The sequence below is a fragment of the Pithys albifrons genome, chromosome 3, assembly GCF_047495875.1.
Source record: "Pithys albifrons albifrons isolate INPA30051 chromosome 3, PitAlb_v1, whole genome shotgun sequence".
NCBI classification, from domain to species: domain Eukaryota; kingdom Metazoa; phylum Chordata; class Aves; order Passeriformes; family Thamnophilidae; genus Pithys; species Pithys albifrons.
The window spans coordinates 32,363,554-32,384,499 of record NC_092460.1 but is presented as its reverse complement, the minus strand read 5'-3'; the positions used below and the strand labels follow the sequence as shown (position 1 = coordinate 32,384,499).

Sequence of the window (20,946 nt, the reverse complement as noted above, 5' to 3'; positions counted from 1 at the left end):
AGATGAATCAGCACAGATCCTAATCTAGATATCAGAGACAGGAGAAAAGTGCCCTTTTCGAATGCATGCCATTATTACATGCAAATAGGATTCTTTCTTTACACTTCCAGTACCAAGAGTTCAGCTCCAATTCATTTGATAGATCTTTGCATAAATGTTTGAGCTGGTACATAGAGTTTGTACTTTTTCAGTCAGTCTATTTTTTAACAGCTCAATTTAATGCGTAGTATACTTTATAATACTCTTTATACAGGCTTTATTAGTTAAAGAAACATTCTTTCAGAAGTACATTTTTTACACAGCACTTGTAAAATAGGTGCTAATGTTAATGCCCATATTTATGTAGTATTCCATACTCTGCACTTACACCTTTTATCTATGGGTTTCAGAGCAGACTGACAATGAGCAAGGTAAGAAAATTATTTTTCTTCTTTAACAGACCAGAAAACCACTGCTCAGGATCATGTGGGATATTTGAAACTCTTACTTAAAAAGGCCCTGAGTCCCTTTTCTGCACCTTCACTATTAGATCTTTTACTCAGAGGAGTGCTTAAAATACGCTTTTAAATGGGTATGGAACAAGGCCTCATGAAAATGGGCCCTCAGCAAAAGGATCAGCCCCATGAAGACCATAAAGAACATTGTCCCTCTCCTCTTTTTCTCCTGTCTGCCATACAGCAAGAAATGTATTAATGATTCTGGCAACCACATACCTTCAGACTGAAAAACACATTCAGTTCGTCAGCCACAGATAAAGAAAAATGTTCTAAATATCTCACTCAAAGTAGAGTCTAGGGCACAGAAGAAAGGAAACACTGAGGCCACAAGTCACAAAGAATAACATAATTACAACCTCGTGTCAAGTCAGTACCTGACGCATCATCCTGCATATAGAACCAGCACAGCTGCCTACATTTGTAGAAGCAAATGTTCTTTGGCTGTGAAGGCAAGCACAAACAGGCTCCAATGTGGAATCAGTGAGAAATTTGATGATGGGGACTTTTTTTTTTTACTGTACAAAGACCAGAACTCTCGTATAAGGACATTGCTTTGCTTCAAGCTCCCATGAATCATCCCAAGCTTTTACCTTCATTTGACGTTCGGAATTCTTTGTCTATTTCTGTACTAGACTGCAAGACTAGCTCCCTGTCTTCCTGTAATAAACATATCATCATAATAATTCTTCTAGTGTACACAAATCTCTGGCAGAACTGGTCTGTCCTTCCAAAAAAAAAAAAAGGCTAGGTGATCTGAGGAGCTGCAAGCACACAGAGTATTCTGGAGCCTATGAGCAGCACTGTGTAGCAAATGGAGTAAGAAGAGGTTATTGAGGAAACTGGTTGAGGCAGTGGAAACAAATTAGAGACCAAACAAGGCAGGTTGAAAGAATAAAGGAAAAAAAAAAAGAGATGACCATTTCAAATTGTTTCCGAACACTGGATTAGGGTGAAGGATGTTTTCAGAGGATAGAATGGTACACAGCCATGGAAAGGTCACGGGCAATAACAGCATAAATCAGAAACAGAAAATAGGTAGAATCAGCTGACTGCATCTTAGAAACAATAGGCTGTTTCACTTAAAGCACAGCTGAAAATGGATCCATGTGCAAGCGGGCAGGAAAAGGTGTGTTCCCAGGTGGCCTGTATGTATATGCTGTGCAGTATCTCCTGTGCCACAGCTGAACTGATCAGCAATCAGCAGAAGAATTCTAAACTAGTCAGATGGCCACAAGGGAACTGGACAGGGGTACATGTGGGGATTGGGAAATTGTTGCTTGCCAGTGCCAGGAAAAGCCTTGAAACCTTGTACTCTAAAAGCAACTAAACAAGACAGAGGTCACATGCTGTATCAGCTCTAAAGTACCTTGGTGTTTCTGAGCTTTATACAGCAGAATGAAAAAGATGACTATGGTAAATATGATCTAATAAGGGATTTACAAAACTTTACAGCATCTGAGCCTTAGGGTTGCTTGTCTTCCATGAAGTCTGAAAAAAGTTGTCAGGTAATTTTGTGAGCTGCTAGGGATCAGCTTCACTCTTATCTGAGAACTGATAAACAATCCAGGGAACAGGACTATTTAGACATGGCATCAGACGAGGGCAAGTAACCAAGATGGTGTCCTTTGCATTTCTGTTAGAAAATGGGAGAAAACCTGATCATCCATTCAAATTTTAGGTTGTGTTCAAAAGTATATTAAACCAGGGATTGGCATCCTAAGGCAGGAGTTTAGAGTGTTTTCACTGAATTTTCCACACTCTAATTTTGTGTATAGCTGAATGACAAAAAAATGCTGACATATATTTCATATACTGGACTATTTCTATGCTATCCACAGAAGGCAACTAAACTCCAGCTCTATTAGCAGTAGACTTCAAATCGATATATGGATGACTGTTGCTTTACTTGAAAAATAAATGTAATGGCCTGCAAATCCAAGCCAGCTGAGAAACTGAAACAGAACTGTATCAAGCTGTTTTAATTTGTGCTGCTAACTAAAGACTCCCACAAACCCCTTAGCAACTAAGTGGGGATGTGTGTCCACTAAGTGCCTGTGCCTGCAGAGGGGAAGGGAAGATTAAAGCCAGAGTGATCTGCCCCAGGCAACGTTAAAACAGTATTGCGTAGATTTAGAACCACATTCTATTCCTGATAAATTTGCTATAAACATGGAAAACTATGAGTATAGCAAATATGGGGACTTTTTGTACTGCCAGTCAAACGCAATGAACAGTTTTCTATTTTGCTTGTCTGGAATCCTTGTACATCTACCTAAAATCAACTACTGTGTTTCTTTTTACCCTATCACATCAACCTATTTTCAGATATTCGTTTATTAGGAATCATGGAACAGAAGAGAATGTGTTTTATAACCTATTATAGGTTGTTGCATAATCATAGAAACACATAAGAGCAGAGCAGGAAAAGATCACAAAAGGCCTTGTGGTTCATGCCTCTGCCAAGCCAGGATCAATTAATTATTATATCTAAGCCTTTTCTGTAAGACATTTTCTGACCTGTTCCTAACAACGTTCAGTGATGTTGGGCTTCCAAAAGCAACCCTGTGATCTTTTCTAGCCTCACCATTAGAAAATTCTCTGTGTGTGAGTCTTAAATCTGTTATTTGATAATGGAGATAATTCCCCTCCTACCTGTAAGCAGGTTTTCATGCATTTGAAGACATCTCTCCTGCTTTTTCTAACTCACAGTGCATTTAATGATCACAGTGCATTCAATTTTAGTTCTTGCCTTCTACTAGCATTGTTTTCGCCATTCTTTTCCATACTTCCATACTAGAATTTTCCCAATTCAATCCCACTTCTCCGAAGCACAGCACCCAACATGAGATACAATATTCCAGCAGAGAACACAATAAAACAATAGTTTTGCTCTTGTTAGCTTTCACTGACTACTTGAAAGAAACCTGTAACTGCACAGAAGGGTCATGTTTTCTCTGTTTATAAAAGTCACTACTTGCTTGCCTTTTGAAAGACAACAAACTTTTGCTGGCACCTGTTGAGCTTGTGATCATAAGATTCAGATTGTGTTCTCAAGGACTGTTACCTAACTAGCTGTCACCTAAGATCCTTTATTTGTGAATTGTTTATTCCTGTCTACGTGTAGAGCCAGGCACTTTCAATTTTATTTAGACCATATATCCAGGACCTCAAGAGCTCTCTGAATTCTAATGCTGCCCTCCAGCATGCTTTGTGTCCTTCCTAGCCTCATGTCATCTACAAATGTAATAAGCATATTGCCTCTTCCATCATTTAAGTCATTAACAATGAACTGAACTGAACTCTAGACAGGCTTTTGGGTTGTAGAAACTCACTTGGGCTATCAATACCCTCCACATAAAGGGTCTGATCAATTTATCTCCCAATCATATAGTCCATAATTTTCTAGCCAACTTATGAGAACACTGTAAGAGTCAATCATAAGCCTTAGTAAAGTTAATGAAAGCGACACCTACTTCTTTTATCCTGTGTACAAGTATTTTCAGCCCCTTCTAGAAGAAAATAAGGGTGGTTGGATTTGTGATTGTTGATTTGTGATTGTGATTTGTCCTTGGCAAGTCTGTGTTGGCTGCTAGTCATCTCCTTATCTTGCGGTCATACAGCTTGTTTAATCATTTGTTCAAGAACTTTTCCAAGAATGGAAGTTGAACTGACTAGCTCCAACCCCACCCCCATTCAGAATCTCTTGAAGAAAAACTGCTCAAAGTTCTGAGATTTCTTCAAGCAATCTTTCAAGTATCTGAGAATGATGTTAATTAGGCCCAACTGACTAGAAAAGCAGCCTAACTAAACAAATTAAGTTTGTTTACTCCCATTCTATGCTGAGGTCTTATGCCACTGGATTTATGATAATAAGTCAGTGTGTCCTTTTTGATTAGAAAACACCACAAAAAGACATTTATCCCTTTTACTTTTATCACTATCTGATCTGAGCCTCCCTAACCACTGAGTAGTGAAAAACACACTGAAAATAAAGTCATGTGTATATTTTCAAATGCAAAGATTTTTACAGATTTGATTTGGTTGTCTGTAGAACTCTGCATTTCCCAATAAAGAGCTTTACAGAGAACCAAATCAAATATGACTAATCAGTATAGGGACTGCAAAGGACCAAGTCCACACCTGTGCAAATACAGGCAAGCACATCATCCTGTCTCACCATGAAAGTGTTACATGTTCAGCATTCCTGCCACCACAACTTGGCTTTATGTGCATTGGCCACTGGAGCTTCTCTTTGCACAATCAGGGATAAAAGGAGAAAGATACATACCTGGTGCTTCTGTTGTGGGATATGGGCTCTTTTCTTCATTTTCATTGGGCTGATAATCATCCACATTGATCTGAAAGAAATGGAAGGACAAGCATCAAAGCCTTTATCAGACAAGGCAGACAGTTTTCATTCCCTCACAAATGCAATCTCTCCATGCCATCCCTGCCTGGCTGGCAGCAGACCTTACCTTGGTGGCAGGTGGGGATTCTCCATCAGCAGTGATCGATTTCAGCTCAATTTTCTCCTCCTTTGTCTCTTCCTCCACAGCTGTTTTTTCTGTCTCCTGTTTCTTCTCAGGACTAGCAGTTCTAGCAATTTTACAAGATAAAAAGCAAAGAGTTACAAAGATGAAAAGCTGTTTCCCTTTTAGGGACTTCATGCACTACAGCACAAACCATGAGAACAACCAGCTGGCATCTCCATTCTGAGTCCAGCTTACCAGTGGCTCCACCTTGTCCTCACCTGCAGGCAAAGGCAGAGGCTCTGCTCTAATTCTATGTAGTGTCCTTTATCTTGTAGCTTTCTCAATCGCATGTGTGTGTGTTTCTGTGTGTGTGTGCATGTGAGGGAAACATGCACCCGTGTGTTTGTGCCCATACATGTTCCAGGTCTGCCAGCAGAGATCTCTTTGTTCACCTAATGACAAAGGCATGGACCATTTTCAACCCATATCTTGTGGACCTCCTCTAAGTTGCCTACAAAGGCTTTGCCCCCTCACTGCACTCCCAGAGCAAGGGAAATCTGCTGGATGAAGCAGAAATATCTGCCCAACAGATCCTTTCCAAGCAGCCTGGAAGACAGTGAATAGAAATAACCAGTAAGGATAGGCTTCCCTGCTGTTGGCAGCTGGGAATGACAGAAAAGCTCCACATTCAGCTCATGCCTCTTAAGTGTCTGTAGAAACACTAAAAGAACTGGCAAGAGAAGAACAGCATGTGGCATCAAAAGAAAAGGAAGCTGCTGAATCTTGTAGTGGGAATGACAGTCTGAAAATATGCTTTGTGGCCCAAAGCAATTGGAAGATAATAGGGAGAGTCAAATGGAATTGTAACATTGACACCATTTCACACTCATTCTCTTCTGATGCTCTGAAAGCTCATCAGTCACCCAGACTTCCTTTCCCCTGCTCACAGCACTGCAACTGTGGGGACTCCCAGCTCATGACACTTTCTTGTCTTATAGTTTACTTTACATAAAAATTTCTATATACGTAATGCCATATATAATTACATTAATCACATACATACAATCTGTACACACAGAGAGAAGATCAACATATATATTACACATACACACATGTATGTATGTATAAATATGCATCATATACCTGTGTATATGTACCATGTGGAATTACACTCATAGGAATATATGCATATAGGTGCAGAGAAGTGTATGCAAATGAATTTACCTAGCTAGCTTTTTCCTTTCTTTTTCCTCTTCCTCCTCTTTCTGTGCAGATGTTAAACTCTCAGCATCAGCAAGGTTGTCCACAGCAATGGCCAAAAATACATTCAGCAGGATATCTGTGTGCTACTTAAAGAAAACAGCCTTTGAAAACTGCACAAAAAGGATTATACCAAAGGTTTCCGACATAGAAAATTTTTAGCAATCTGTCATCAGATGTCTTGGATTTTCCAAACTTTCATTTCACACAACTATTCAGGATGTGCCTATCCAGCATGCACAAACCTACACCTTCCATCCACATAGTTAACACACCGTGGGTTTCCAAAATTTCACAACAGAGTGACTGATATAAAATATCTAAGTCCAGGCTTATATTTGAATTTTCGATTTCCCCAAAGAGTCTCACTTTGTTCAACAAATCCCACTGAAGATAAGGGGAGCACTAAATGCTTTGCATTTCTGACAGTTTAGGTCACATGAGTGGATTTTATGGACAGCAAGCTGATGAGAAGCACTCTGATGAGCTTTTCTGAGGTTAATTTAGTCTGGACAGTGCAGACTTGAGCTGACAACTCTGCCATCTCCTAGCAGAGAGTCCATGCATGACCAGTCATACCCAAGTAGCTGAAGAGCAAGGAATCACAACTGTTTTCTTGTCAGTGCTCAGATCTCATGTTACAAATCTGAACATAAGCTTGCTTTATGAATTTCTTGAGCTTAGGTCTTATTACACCATGATAACTTTTAAGCAAACCCCGGTTCAAGGCTCAGCCTGAAAACTCAGACACCCCCCTCCCTGGGCTCCAAGGTCTAATGGCTCCAAAGTCAGCCAGCATGTAGACTTGGCTCACATTTTCACAAGGAGATCCAAATTGTAGCGCTTTTTTAAGCTGTCAGGCAGATTGCCTACCTTGACCTTCAGATAAGTGGAATTGCACCATCTCACTTTGAAGTGAGGGCATGCAGGTCAACTGAAATGTCAAACAGGGTTTGAGAGATCTGAATTACGAGCAAAGGCCAGAAGAGCTGGGCTGAGTCTACAAGGTGGCTTTATAGAAGCATCAGTATAAAAGGAAATGTCACCTCTGACACAGGAGGGCCATTTATTAGGAAAGCAGAAACTAAACATGGACAAATTTGGAGCAAACTGAGATATGGAACAGAACCACAGCTCTATGTTATATGCAAATTGCTATGAAGGGACACTCAGAGCCTAATCATGCAATGTGCTTTGCACCCCCTGGGATATGCACAGTGCCCTCACTTCACCTTGAAGTCAGAGAGAACTAAAGTTACTTATGACCAGCACAGGCTGGAAGATAACAGAGCACACGATTTTCTGTTTGAAGAACACACAGATTGCAGCAACTGAAAAGGAACATAGGTCCTGTTAGTTTATACATGAATTAATATATGATCTCACATAAATCAGTTATGTCAAACATATGTTACTCTTATTACAGCATTTGTATATAGCATATTGTAGATTAGACATATATTTATTCCACATAAGGCTTGGATAAAAGCACATGGAATATATTAGTAAAAAAGCGATTGAAGCAAAAAAAATGCAGTAAGTACAGTAGGAACACACACAGATTAGTTTCTGGAGAAAGCAGGAAAGAACCTACAAGGGGAATGAAAAATAAAACCACTAAACATGTGAAGATACTAAATAAAAGCTACCATGTGGAACTGGCATGTAGCTGGCTCTTACAACTGTTTTTATGCCTTAGCACTAGCTAAAATTAAACAAACTTGTTTAACTTCAGGCAGTGCAAAGCCAGAATTCAGACCTATGGAAAAGGTAAAAACATGAGGTATGAAACTGATTACATGAGAAAGTAAATGGTGGCTTTAAATTCAGCCCCTCTCGCAGAAAAGAGTTGCATCAAAGGATACAGTTTCCACAGATGAAGAGGATGATGAAGTAAATACAGACCAACATTCCTGGAAAAGAGGGGCCGCCATAAGCCATGATCCCATCATACATCACCGAATTCCAGTCCTCCCCAGTCAGGATCTAAATGACACATTCCCACCAATAAGGGATACAGTGTTAGACCACACAGAGAATTTGAAAACCCCATTAACACAAAGTATCTATTGTCCTAAAGAGCACACCCCCTCCCCCAGGATGGTTGGAGATTCTGGCTGTGCCTATCTATAAAATTAAAGAAACAAACCAAAGAACAAACCACAGAACAAGGAGAATGCGAAGAAGGCCTGCACTCAAAGTGTGGAAAAAACCCAAACAGATGTCCCCTTGAAGATGATGGCTGAAGGCAAACAGCTCTCCCACACACCTCTCTTCAAGTCTTCCCACTTTTTCCAGGCATTTCCCTCCCACGTGTCTGTTGTTTCAGACAGGCTGCACAACCTATAGCACTGCCTTCAGCACAGCACTACCTGCCACTTCCCTTCACTTCTCATGTGAATGAAGTCATGATCCTGATGCTCTTGGCTGATCACTCCCAGACTGCAGTCAGCTTAAGGGCCACGTGATTACCTCTGTGGTGCTGTGAGCAGACATTTGTTCCTCAGTACTGGGGATGGGGGAGGACAGTGGCAGGGCTGGGCTGTGCTTGCTGCCCTGGCACATGACAATGGCTACTTTCTTGTCCTACCCTGTTAAGACCTGGAACACACAGGGTTGGTTCCCCACTTTGGGAGGGAATACCCTGTGCTGGTAGCACAGTGTGGCACCTTGTTCAGGAGCTGTGAGTAGGATGTCCAGTCCTGGGGACTGTCAGGCTGTAGGGGAGGGGTGCAGGACCTGTCTTGCCCCACATGAACACAATGTGTTGGCCCCACTGGGACCACTCATGCCCTTACCTGAAACACAGTGAGGAGAGACTGAGGAAAGTTGTCAAATGTACTCCTCCTGGTCTGCATCTCATCAAAGTTAAACTTGCCCCCAAAGAGCTGCATCCCCAGGAGTGAGAAGATGATAATGAAGAGGAAGAGAAGCAGCAACAGGGAGGCAATGGAGCGGACTGAATTCAGGAGTGAAGCCACAAGGTTACTGAGGGAATTCCAATATCTGGGAGAGAAAATAGAAGCAGTTAAAATTCCCTCATTCCAACACAGGTGCTCATGGACTGTACAGGATATTGGTTCAGGCTGCCTTCTGCGTATAAGCAGGCATTTCCAATCACCCTGTTAAGCAGTGAATCATTGATGTGCTTCCCTAAGATAATGAGACCTACTGCAGCTAATGAGTAATTTTACTACCACACGTGTACATGCCCAATTCCCTCCACCCCCCACTCCACACGCACACCCAGAAGATTATTACAGCACTCTCCATCTAAGGCTCTGCACATCTTATATCAATATACAGTGATTAGTTCTTGCTGCTTCAGTGAGTTACATTCTAACCAACCTCATTACAACACTCACAGGTGTTATGGCAGCCAGAATACTTCACTCCAGAGAATGGCCTGCAATAACCAACATGAACAGATGGGGAAACTGTTTGGATGCAAATACAAACTTGCCCAAAATCTGGTGTGTGAGAGTATATGCTTGGGCTCACTCCCAGAAAGAGGTTGCTGAGAGGAATGAGAATTATATTAATGGCCCTTTTACATGGAACCTAAAAGAGACTCCAGATCTACATCCATTTAGAAGACCACACTATCACTGCTTTTCTTTGGGTATCAAACCCACCATCCTTCCTCATATAGGCTACAGAACATTTTGAAAGGGCTTCATTCAAGAGACAGGATGGCTAAGACCTGTTCTCACGGTGTATCCAGGCTTGTGCCCAGTTCAGATTCATGTATGATGCAGAGAAAGGATCTTGCCCTTCTGGCTCTCCTTTAGGGTTCAAAGAGATCCCAGCAGCATGCTTGCTGCAGCATGTAAGTTTGTTTGCATTCTTTGCCAGCCTGCAGGGTAGTCACGAGTTGGAAAGAGGCTTTAAAAAAAATTTCTAAATAATTCACCACATTGACCATGAAGCAATTTCCACTTCAGACTTGTATTTGCTCAAGCACTCCTAATCTACTGCTTAGCTGGTCATGGCCTCTTCTCTTTTGCTCTGGCTCTTTTGAGGAGACCTGATCCTTAAGCATGCAATTTTTTTCTGGAGGTAATATACTCTTTAGAGACAAGGGTTTTGAAAATCCCAGTTAAATTAATAGTTTTAAAGTGACAGTGTAAAAAAATGCTTCTCTTGTCCCATGGAAGACAGGACTGGCTGAGCAGCCCAGTCACTTTGTGAAGGTTAGCAATCTGATCTGCAGAGGGACACCACCATGTCCTCTGAAGATCAACAACTGGTTTATCTCCAAGGACTGAGCTTCAAAGAGAACTGTGATGTTTCCCCTCCAGCCCAGCTTCAGCACTTCAGAGAAAACTAGAGTGCTTTAAAGTTTAACTGCAATTAAAAAGATGAGCAATGAAAAACTGCAGAGCAAAGGTAAGGGCATTGGAAGCTCTTGGGCTCAGTGCCACCAAATATCCACATGGAATGTGCAATGTAACAGCTCACTGTGTTTGCATTTGTGCTTACAGCTCACATACTTTCACACTTGAGAAAGAAGGGAAAGTGACACAAGGAAAGGGAAAAATTCATTCCTGATGAAAGTCAAATGAATACAGCATCCTTAAAGCACAAGTTTGTGGGCTTCAGAATATCAAAGTCCTCCAATGTCAGCCAGAACACAAATTTTCTAGGTCTTTCTAGCAGTGCCATTAAGGAGCACACATTAAAGCTGTTACACATCTGATCAGTCCCAGTGACTCACTTTAAGCTTAAATGCCTTGCTATCTCAGCAAACAACTGTGCAGACTTCTATCAGCTCTCCATTTCTTAAAAATGGCTCAATACCTGAGATTCAGATTCTTAAGTAACTATCAAACTTAATGCAATTAACTGAGATGGCCTGGTGATAAGATTAATGCTGTTTTATCTGCGTACTGAGTGCTAGCTAGAAATACAGCACCATTAGAAAAGTAAATAAACCAATTAGGGGGAAAAAGAGAGAGAGAAAAAAGAAAAAGGAGAGGATAAGGAAGGCTTGAGTTGACTAAGATGTGAAAATAACAATTGCCTTATCTCAGGGTCTTAGAAGCCTGACCTGAGGTTACCATCTGTCACATTAGGTGCCTGCAGAACTAACATGAACACTCTTCCAAAGTGAGATCTGGGATTACTCAATGATATACAAGGTTTTTAAGTCAGTAATTGCTGCAACCCAGATAAAGAAAAGTCTCTCAATACTTCATCCTCCCTGGTTAGTAACTTCCTGCAAACTAAAAACACAGCACTGCAGAATGGAATCAGAAGTTTTGGACCAGGCAGTATATAATGGGAAGTACAAGAGCAAGCACTGCTGCTGCCTCAGACTTCCAGAGAAATGAATGTGCTTCTCAACATGCCCCACTTGCAGATCTCAGCCTCTTGAGGATGCTGGTGAATGAGGCATTGCAAGACACCAGTGAGCAGGATGTGATTATGATCCCTGTTTCAAAGTGGGGGAATGATGCAGAGAAGTTAAATGGTTTGTTCAACATCTCACACAATAATCAATCGCAGAACTGGAATAGAACTTAACATGTTCTTTTATTCTCTTCCCTCTCCTCTATCTCCCTTGGCTTCCACAATGTCTTTATGATATTGGCAATCACAGATGCAGAGCTTAAAACAGTAGCAACAGCTGGCAGTCTCATTGTAGGAAAGCTTCCCACGCTGTCCATCCAATATAAAACTGCTCTGAAAGCAGGTACAAAAAACCCCACCCTGTTTCCTCCCTACAGTTAACACTGGCATATCCACTGACAGGATTAGATATAAACCATCAAATTTATGTATGCTGTTGCAAATTATATGATTTATTTTTTTTAAATAAAAAGGACTGTACATAGGGATTTATAAGGAAGTAAAGGACTATCCATAATGAGACAATAATCTCTCTTCTCATAGCAAAAGGGAGATGTTCTGCACAGCACTTTAAAAATTAGGGAGAATAAAACAAACAGATTATATTGTCTGCTGGTCTAATGTATTTATAATTTTGGAAGAAATGTTTGCTCTTGAAATTTTAAACGTGGTTTCTAAAATGATGCATTGTTCATCTGATGGTGTCTTTATTTGTTTCTGTTCTATTAGGGAGCTATATTTGTGTTTCTCCTAGAATTGTATCATCTTGATGCACCCAGAATCTGTTTGTGCTTGGTACTTACCATGGAAAATCCATATAAATATATAAAGAATAAACTACACACTGATATATTCTCACTGTAATGATTTTCCTCCTTTGTGCCTTTTTAATGCCCTTGATTATCACTATTTTCACCTCTACTGTATGTCCCCTGTCACTGCTCATGAATATATATTTGACATAAAACACTACACCACCATCTCCTACCCCTCCCACTTTACTCCTATTGTACCTTTTTGTATTGTCATTGCACTCAGGTGGTGTAGTGCACCAGTACTGATAATGTCATCAATAAACCATCATTGCATTTAGAGCTGAGTGAATAATGGAAAAAAATTTAATTTACCAGAAAACATCAAGGGAAAAGTTTAGCTTTAAGGTCAGAATATTCTCTCCTGCATTAAGACATGAGTGGGACTAAAATACTGCTTTGGAGACTCGTATTAGGGCTTTCCACATGAGGGTGAACTTCACCCACAGAGGGAAGAAATCATGAAGAAAATTATGAATAATTACAAAACAGATAAATTTGAAACTACTACAACCTATTTGCCAATATTTCAGGAACAGGAAAGAAGGCAAAATCTGATTAATACATTATGCATTATGAGTTATTCCTCATCTCTGTGTTTTACACATAGATCCATGCACAAATTGCAGGAGACATATGCCAGGTAACATTTGTTTCCGTGAAAAATTGTATTTTAATTGTGCTGCAGAAAGAAGGCAAATATAACTAGTCCTACTACTGGTTGGTTCCATCATTACATCTATTTCAGAAGCCTTAGGAATATTTGAGTACTTCAACAGCTCAGGCTTTCCAAGGTATTAATAATATTCTCTCAGTGTTTGCCTTTCTACTAGAGAATTCTCTTAGCTAGCTTATATATTTTGTGTAGGAGTGGAGAAATGTCTTGACAAAACAATGACCTCTCCAGGATGCTATGGCAAAGCTTATGCTTTTATAGCTATTGGTGCTTTGCCCTGGGTGTATCTGATTACCCAATGCCTGAAACAACTCCTGGTTTCCCCAGAAACCAGGCCTGGGACTCAGTGATGATAGCTTTCAGACCCAAAGATCCAGGAAAAACAGCCAGCAGACCAGAGATCCCCACTATTTCTGAAAAAGCAAAGATGCCTTTCTTGCTGGAAACTCTTCGTAGCTGGAACATTTTCCCCTTTTCTGTGATTACTAGTCTAAACAGACCACTGGTTTTTTTGTCCCCATTTTCTAATAGTTGCAGGCTTGCTTTGGCCAATCTTTCTGTGACTGTGAACTGATTTTCTGTCTCTGCCATCTGACCCTGAAATCCATCCATCCTGCCAGAGAGCTGAGGCTCAGAAGCTATAAGAGTAAATCTTCTATGATGAACAAGTCCAAGTCTGTTGTTTTTTTCTGCCTCTCAGCTCTGCCATCTTGACTGTCTTCCAGTTTTGGTCTTGTTTTTCTCATGTGCTCTGTTTTTTAAGTTGTAATTTGTCATAAATTTCCTTTGGAGGAGTGTGTTACAGCAATGTTAGGGACACTTCATAGCTGAGCATGCAGAAAGGCACTCTTTCACCACCTCAGTCAAGCTTTTTGTAAGGTGCTGACCGGTGCCCACATGGGAAAAGGCAGACCTTGCGCTATCTGGGGGTAAACACTTGGATAAGATTTGTTCCAAGAGCTCCCATCTGGGTAAGTTTGGAGCTGATCTCTCCTCCAACCTCCCCTCAAGCTGAAAAAGTCCTGTCAAACCAAGCTGGTGTTTTTTGAGGTATCTGATTCAGGAAGAAGCAGCTGCTTAATAGACATGGGCCTTTATGCAGAAGGAGGGGAGAAAGAATGAAAAGGAAAAAGGGGGAATGCTGGAATCTGGAAAAAGTCTGGTTTCTTCATAAAGCTGCTGCTTCATGCTGGACTCCTCTGAAGGGGAATAGCTGGCAATGTCCTTTGCCTATAGCTGCTGGTGTTAACACAATCTCCCACTCAGGCCACTGTTGAGTCTACTGGAGTTGGCATGGGCTCCTCAGTCAAATTTTGTTTTGGCCTAAAGCAGTCTTTCAGGCTCCTCTCTGTCACCAAAAAGCATCAGAGAAGGTCACAAGACTATCTGCTGGTTTAGTTTTCCTTTGTCTTTTCCAGGGAACTGTAAGAGCCCAAGCTCAGCTCGCATTAGAGTAGAACAATTTGCATGGTATCAAAGTGTCTCCAGCTCCCTATGCCAGACTCACCAATCCTTACCACTCACATCAGGGATATCCAGTCTGTATAGTCCTTCCCACTCTGTTACAGACTGCAAAAGATGAGGACTGTTAACCTGCCATTCTCACTACCCAACTGATCATAGAAAAAATTAAAAAACAGGGACGTGAGTGACTAGTACATATATATGTTGTGCATTGAGCAGTAGCCCTCCTTCAGTCCCAAAGCAGCAATAAAGTACCTTGTGATTTTAAATATTCTCAGGAGCCGAACACATCTCAAAACCGAAATGCCCAGTGGTGACATGATCTTTGTCTCAACCAGAATCGTTTCCAGGATTCCTCCACACACAATGAAACAGTCAAAGCGGTTGAAGAGGGACACAAAATAGGCCTGGAGACCAAGGCTGTACATCTTCAGCAGCATCTCGGCCGTGAAAAGAGCTAGCAGCACCTTATTGGCAGTGTCTCATGAGAAACAGAAAGAAACAGATTAAGGAAACTTAGTCAAAAGATCATCACGATTAATCACCAGAAACCTCTTTGGGGATCTGTCTTAAAAGTTAACTTCATAAATGCTTGGTTCAAAGAATGAACTTCAAAAGCGTGGGCATCTCATTCACAGAAATGTTTCACCAGGAGAGTTACAGCAATTCTTATGTGTTGCACATACAGCTGCAATGTATTACACAACCACACAAGCTCCAATGGCAGGGACGTGCCTTCCTGAGCACAACCTGCCATCACACTTGTCATCTGCAGGGGGGAGTGGGAACAGAACTGCTGTGCTACCTACTGTTGCTTAATTAAGCCTTTCAGCTGCTCTCACCTCCAGAGAGAATTCCAACTGTTCTGCAGCAGACAGAAGAACTTTACAAATCACTCTTCATCACCTGCCTAACAATTAGGATTTATCATAAATGCCATTTTAGGGAAAACCTTGGAGAACATGTGGCTGCCAGTAGCTATCCATTAACTGGAAGTCCAGTTGCTGCAAATACATATTTACCATAAGCTCCTGGTTTCACTTACATCCAAGGAAGCACTACTTTGGCTGAAAACAAGGTACTTGCATTTTTCCTAAACCTTCTTCCATTGTAGACAGATGTGTTTATTGTATTATTTAAGATTCTCCACAGACAGAGGACTGTTTGGAGCTCTGTGTGCTCCTTTTACATTGTGTGCTTCAATGCAACAGCTCCTCTCTCAGCTCCCTTTTTGGACACTGACCATAAGAGACAGAACCATCAGCTTTCTCCTCACCTTGGACCTCCGTGAGCCAGTCTGGCTGGTTGTAGTGTTCAGAGGCAATGGTGAGGGTGTTGAGAAACACAAGGAAGATCACCAACCAATAGAAAACATTGGACTTGACAGCAGCACGGCACTTTCTTCTGCAGAATCGATTCCATCGGCGCCAGTAGCGACTTGAAAAATTGAAAAAGGAAAAGTTCTTTTCAGATAGGAATCCATAGGCTATTGCAATGCTCTGCCAAGAAGGAATCTAGTCTTGATTTATTGTTCAAGAAGGGTAAAGAATAACTTTACAGTTCACTCTGAGAAACATTCTCTCATTCTCATCTGAGTCAACAGTTGTGATCATCCTTCCTTTATCTACAGGAATGAAGTTAGTCCTAAACCAATTTGCAACATCTTCAAGCAATATCTTAATCTGATTAAGACATCCACTGCAGATATCCTGAGAGGTTTTTTAGCTCAATTCCCACAAAAATAATTATTCTCCTTGTATTTAATATTTTTGGCTGGCAATGGGCCCTTGCCCAGCCTCAGGACAGTCAATGAAAAGATACCCAATATATTACATGAACCTTTGGATTATGTCTTTGGAGAAGTAAGGTCAAATAAAATCCATGCAACATTTCCAACATTCAGCAATGTTCAGGAGTAAGCCCAAAACAAGGCTTAATTCACAACATTTGCCCCAGACTTAGGGGACCTCAGCATCTCACCTTCATGCCTGGAGCTAAGGGTACCATTTGCTAATTAACAGACTTTTTAAAGTTTGCCTTCCATGAACACATCCCCTTGTGTCCCTGATTTCTGAGGGTAATTACTAACCACTGAAGATATTTAAAGCTAATTACACACCTCCTACTCTTCAGAATTTAACTTGCATAGCAACCAGTTTCCAGGCAACACTTGCCACTGTATAATAAATCTAATAGTTTTATATAGATAGTATATACACATGTGTGTACGTGTCTCTGAAGGGACACACACATACACAACATTACAGGGAGAAAGAACTTTTCTTGGCTATTCTTCTCTTGTGTACTATTTTCAGTGATAAACTCTGGCACTACTTGAGGTCAGAGTTTAGCATCTATATTGAACACAATCTGAATGAGAACATTGTGACAACCTTTTAATGGGTACTCAAATCTGGAGTGTTTGATTTATGCAATTTATAAAGGCACACAGATTAGCTAGCACAAACATTCAAAAAGGGTTGTATGTTTTGAAGTAGGTTTGGGACAAAAAAAAGATCTTCCCAACTTCCAAAATGGGCATAACACTTAGACATTAATGTTGCAATGACATCACTAGAGATTCCACACACTTCAGTCTATTCTTGTGCACAAATGTGCATGCACATGAAAATGCATGGGGTTTTTTTTGTGCTCATACCTACACTCTTTGCACAGGGATGCATAAAGGCAGGATGTACATATGTGCATTCCTAAATTTGTATTACTGTTTGTTATTTAGGTAAGCTGAAGGACACAGTTACTCACTTGTTATAGTTATTCTGAAAATGAGTTTAGTGTTAGTTTTTTAGTTTATTTTAGTTTGTTTTTTTTATAAAACTGACTTTGAATTCAGGGTTACAGAGGCAGCTAAGCTTCTACCAGAAAGGTAGAAATGGACTTTAACAACCAAGTTCCATGAGTTCAGCCTTCCCAAGGCAAACCCACAAATAATCACCTTGGGACTGCTTCACTCTTTCAGAAGCTGTGAGTCAACAGAAGAACAAACACAACCAGAAAAATTCCCAATGTCCCAGGGTGAAAGAGAGAACCTGACAAATAAGATGCAAACCTCACCAGTTGAAATATTTACAATCAAGCAAAGTAGGGTGGTGCAGCAAAGTGTAGGAAAGAGCGCCTTGAGCTGGCAGGGTTGATGTTGATGGATGTAGTACAATTATGTGGTTGAACATTTTTTACTTCTGATATTATGTTTTATGGTTCAAGATATGTAGGTAGCAGTCAGATAGGTACTTCTGAGTAAATCATGTCAGTAATCCCTGTGCCTTATTTCAGCATAAAATTAAGAAAACCAATCTTGATTTCTGACTAAATCTGACATGTTTGGCAGTATCTCCTGGAATCACCACTGCACCCTACAGATGCTGGAGTAAACCACAAAGTAAGCAACAAAACCAGTAGAAAGGAGGAAAAGCAAAAATAAATCAGTTTTACTTACCTAAATTTTGATTTTGAGATCCGATGCCTGGAAGACAAGAACTGCCATTAAAATCTTTGAAGCTGTCCCATACCTCCCAGGCTTTTGTGAAAATAGCAATAGAAAGAAACAAAGTTAAGCTCAATTCATTTTTTAATCAATGCTCTTTTCCTCTTGAGTCTGCTGTAAGTCAATGTAGGCACTGGGCATGGCTAGAGTTCCCTGATACACAAATCTTGGTTTTTTGGTGGGAGTTATGAAGCAGGAGTCATGCCATGATGGGATTCTACACCTACAGGTATCAGTGAACTACCTTTTCTCCTGGGTAAAAGGCTGGCCTAATGTTAGGGGTACTCTACAACTGCTAACAAATTCATTTCTCAAGTATCACTCTTTTTTTTTTCCTTTTTTCAGTTACTATTTTTTAATATATTAAAATATGTATGACTTTATACAGACAGACTTGTTGCTTTCACACATCACCTGTCACTTCAGAATATATAAGCACATTATGAAACCATAATACAAGAAAAAATGCTTTCTCTTTTTTTTGGCAATTGAAGGAAAAACAGTGCATGATGGGTATTTTTAAACTTAGATATTAACTCTTGTTTGTCTTTGCTATCTATGTAAATTACTCTGCATTCAAACAGGTCTGTAAAATAACAGATTCTGTTGCTATCAATGAAATTTTCAGAATAAGCACTCCTGAAAATTTGGCCACGTTCCCATTAAACATATAATTGCATTTATTTAGGTTTATTCATCTAAATAATTTCATTAACCTTTTATGAGAAGTCACAGTCAAAGCCAGAAATACACCCCAATTCTCTAACCACAGCCTTGCTCTGCTTAACACATATCCTGTAAGTCCTTTGAACTCTTTGGCTGTCTTTTGGTGCACATAATGGTGCACAGAGAAAAAATAAATGTATGTGGCTGCAAAGACATGACTCAGAGGTGATTTAGGAAGCTGCAAAATCTACTATCAATATCAGAAGAAATGGGAATCTGGGGAGTGACTATGAACAAGATATTTCTGCTGGGTTGAAGCATTTCCTAAGGTTCCCTCTGTGACAGGAAAGTGATTCATGGTTGACAACAGTCAGCAAAGGTCTTACAGTACTGCCATAAAATTGGATTCACTGTTAGTAGACATGGGACAATGGAATTCTCAAAGCATCTAACACTACATTCTGTAGCAGTCTTAAAAATGGTCAGTCCCTGCTTGAGGACATGTGTTACTGACAAGTAATCAGTGATGGGTCAGGTTCCTTGTGTGGAAGAGATCTTAGTGATAAGAACATTTCACCAGCAGATGGTCCAAGCCAAAAAAAAAAAGCCTTTGCACCAAATACATCATTCCTGCTGTGTTACAGGCAGCTTGTTTAGGCCACATACCAGGCAGCAGTGTGGTTACAGACACACACAAGACTCTTGATAAAGAAGAAATAATGCACTGGTGGAACAGAATGCTAAATTATGCTGCAAAGACAAAGCAAGCTTTAACAAAGATGCCGAGTGAAGCACCTACAAAGCACATTCTTAATGTTAAAGCCATCCCAGCTTCTCACTGAGAACTTGATAAGCACTACCTACAAACTGTAATGGATCAGATTTACAGGCAACAGCCAAGAAGGCTCAGACAAAGACAGAGGAAATGAAAACTAGAAAAATCACAACTAAGGAAAAAGCTGGGCACTGGAAAGGAGGTGGTGAGGATTCTGATAGGAAAAGTTTGGGGGGGGTGGGGAGGGAGGGAGAGAGAGGGAAAGAAAGGGAGATGCATTAGGAAACATGCCTAGTGGAAGGGGAAGGACAGAGAGTGTGAAGTCCTCCGGTGACCTCACTGTTTAATAGTTTCCAAGTGAGGCAGCTCTGTGGCATTTAAGGAATCTTTCATTTATTTAACCAAAAGAGATGCAGCAGGTGTAGTACTCATCATGCATGTGGTAATTATATCTTTGGAGCATTACGAGCAGCAGCCAAGTGCATTCAGTGCTCCCACAGGTTAGCTACAGCCTTCGTTCCCCCCCCCCTCCACCTTTCCTTGCTGCTATGGCAGAAGGCTTTATCACATGTGGGTGTGCTGTATATATAGAACAGGACAAGGAAGGAGGATCAGATTTATATTTAGAGGTAGAATCTGAGAGTGAAAGGGAATTTTGGAAACAAACTGTATAATAACTGATTCTGAAAACATTATGCACGAATCCGAAACACGTTTTTCAAATGACTGATATGATCAAGATTGTTTATCAGAACCAGGGTTACCAATGTCATACTAAGAAAAGCTTTTATGTCATCACTAGAGGCTGTCAAATAGTCTGGATCTGGGGCCTTGCCATGGTGTCTTTTTGACACTCCACACTGCCACTTGAGAGGACTTTAGGGTGGACCAGAATTTCTGCTGAATTTTAACATGGATCTCTGGCATCACTGCTATCTTGGGAGCTTTATGTCATTGGGAAGAAAACAAGTGTCTCCATTTGTCGCCAACTTTGGAATGCCTTGGGAACCTATTATTTGCAATCATGGTATAGAAACCTATATGGAAACCACTGCAGATCACTACTGAGTGTTTGTGTCATAGGATCCATCTAACTCAGATTATCTTTTAGAAAGACCAGATTTCTGTGGGACTGGTTATCTTTAAAAACTCTTCTAACCTTACATAGTTATGTGCCACACACAGATAAGAGACTGAAATGTAAAGATTTTTGTCAACATAAACCTCCGGATAACCGGCATAACTCCGGCGTAGTGAGATATCCCACATTCTGAGAGATAAGAGACTTCATTTCCCTGTTCATGATGAACACCAAAGAAGGTACATGTGAAGGATGTGACACTTGTACGACAGGGGTTGAGAACTGTGTAATTGTACACACAATGAATAATCCTGGAAAAATCTTGTAGGTCACCAGCATGACAAAAAAGGCCACATTACAGCTTTTTTTCTGGGTGTGGATGTTAC

At 40.6% G+C, this 20,946-nt stretch overlaps 1 protein-coding gene across 1 annotated transcript in view; it reads right to left on the bottom strand.

The window, feature by feature from the left end:
- LOC139669559 (voltage-dependent L-type calcium channel subunit alpha-1C) overlaps window positions 1-20,946 on the bottom strand; it is a 412,800-nt gene that overhangs the window by 90,667 nt on the left and 301,187 nt on the right. Inside the window, exons 10-17 of the mRNA XM_071550062.1 lie at window positions 17,991-18,017; window positions 15,810-15,970; window positions 14,789-15,014; window positions 9,028-9,235; window positions 8,095-8,215; window positions 6,194-6,308; window positions 4,973-5,093; window positions 4,786-4,855 (exon numbers count right to left, since the gene is read on the bottom strand). Of these exons, the coding sequence (XP_071406163.1) occupies window positions 4,786-4,855; window positions 4,973-5,093; window positions 6,194-6,308; window positions 8,095-8,215; window positions 9,028-9,235; window positions 14,789-15,014; window positions 15,810-15,970; window positions 17,991-18,017 (1,049 nt within the window). The remainder of the gene's footprint in view (window positions 1-4,785; window positions 4,856-4,972; window positions 5,094-6,193; window positions 6,309-8,094; window positions 8,216-9,027; window positions 9,236-14,788; window positions 15,015-15,809; window positions 15,971-17,990; window positions 18,018-20,946) is intronic.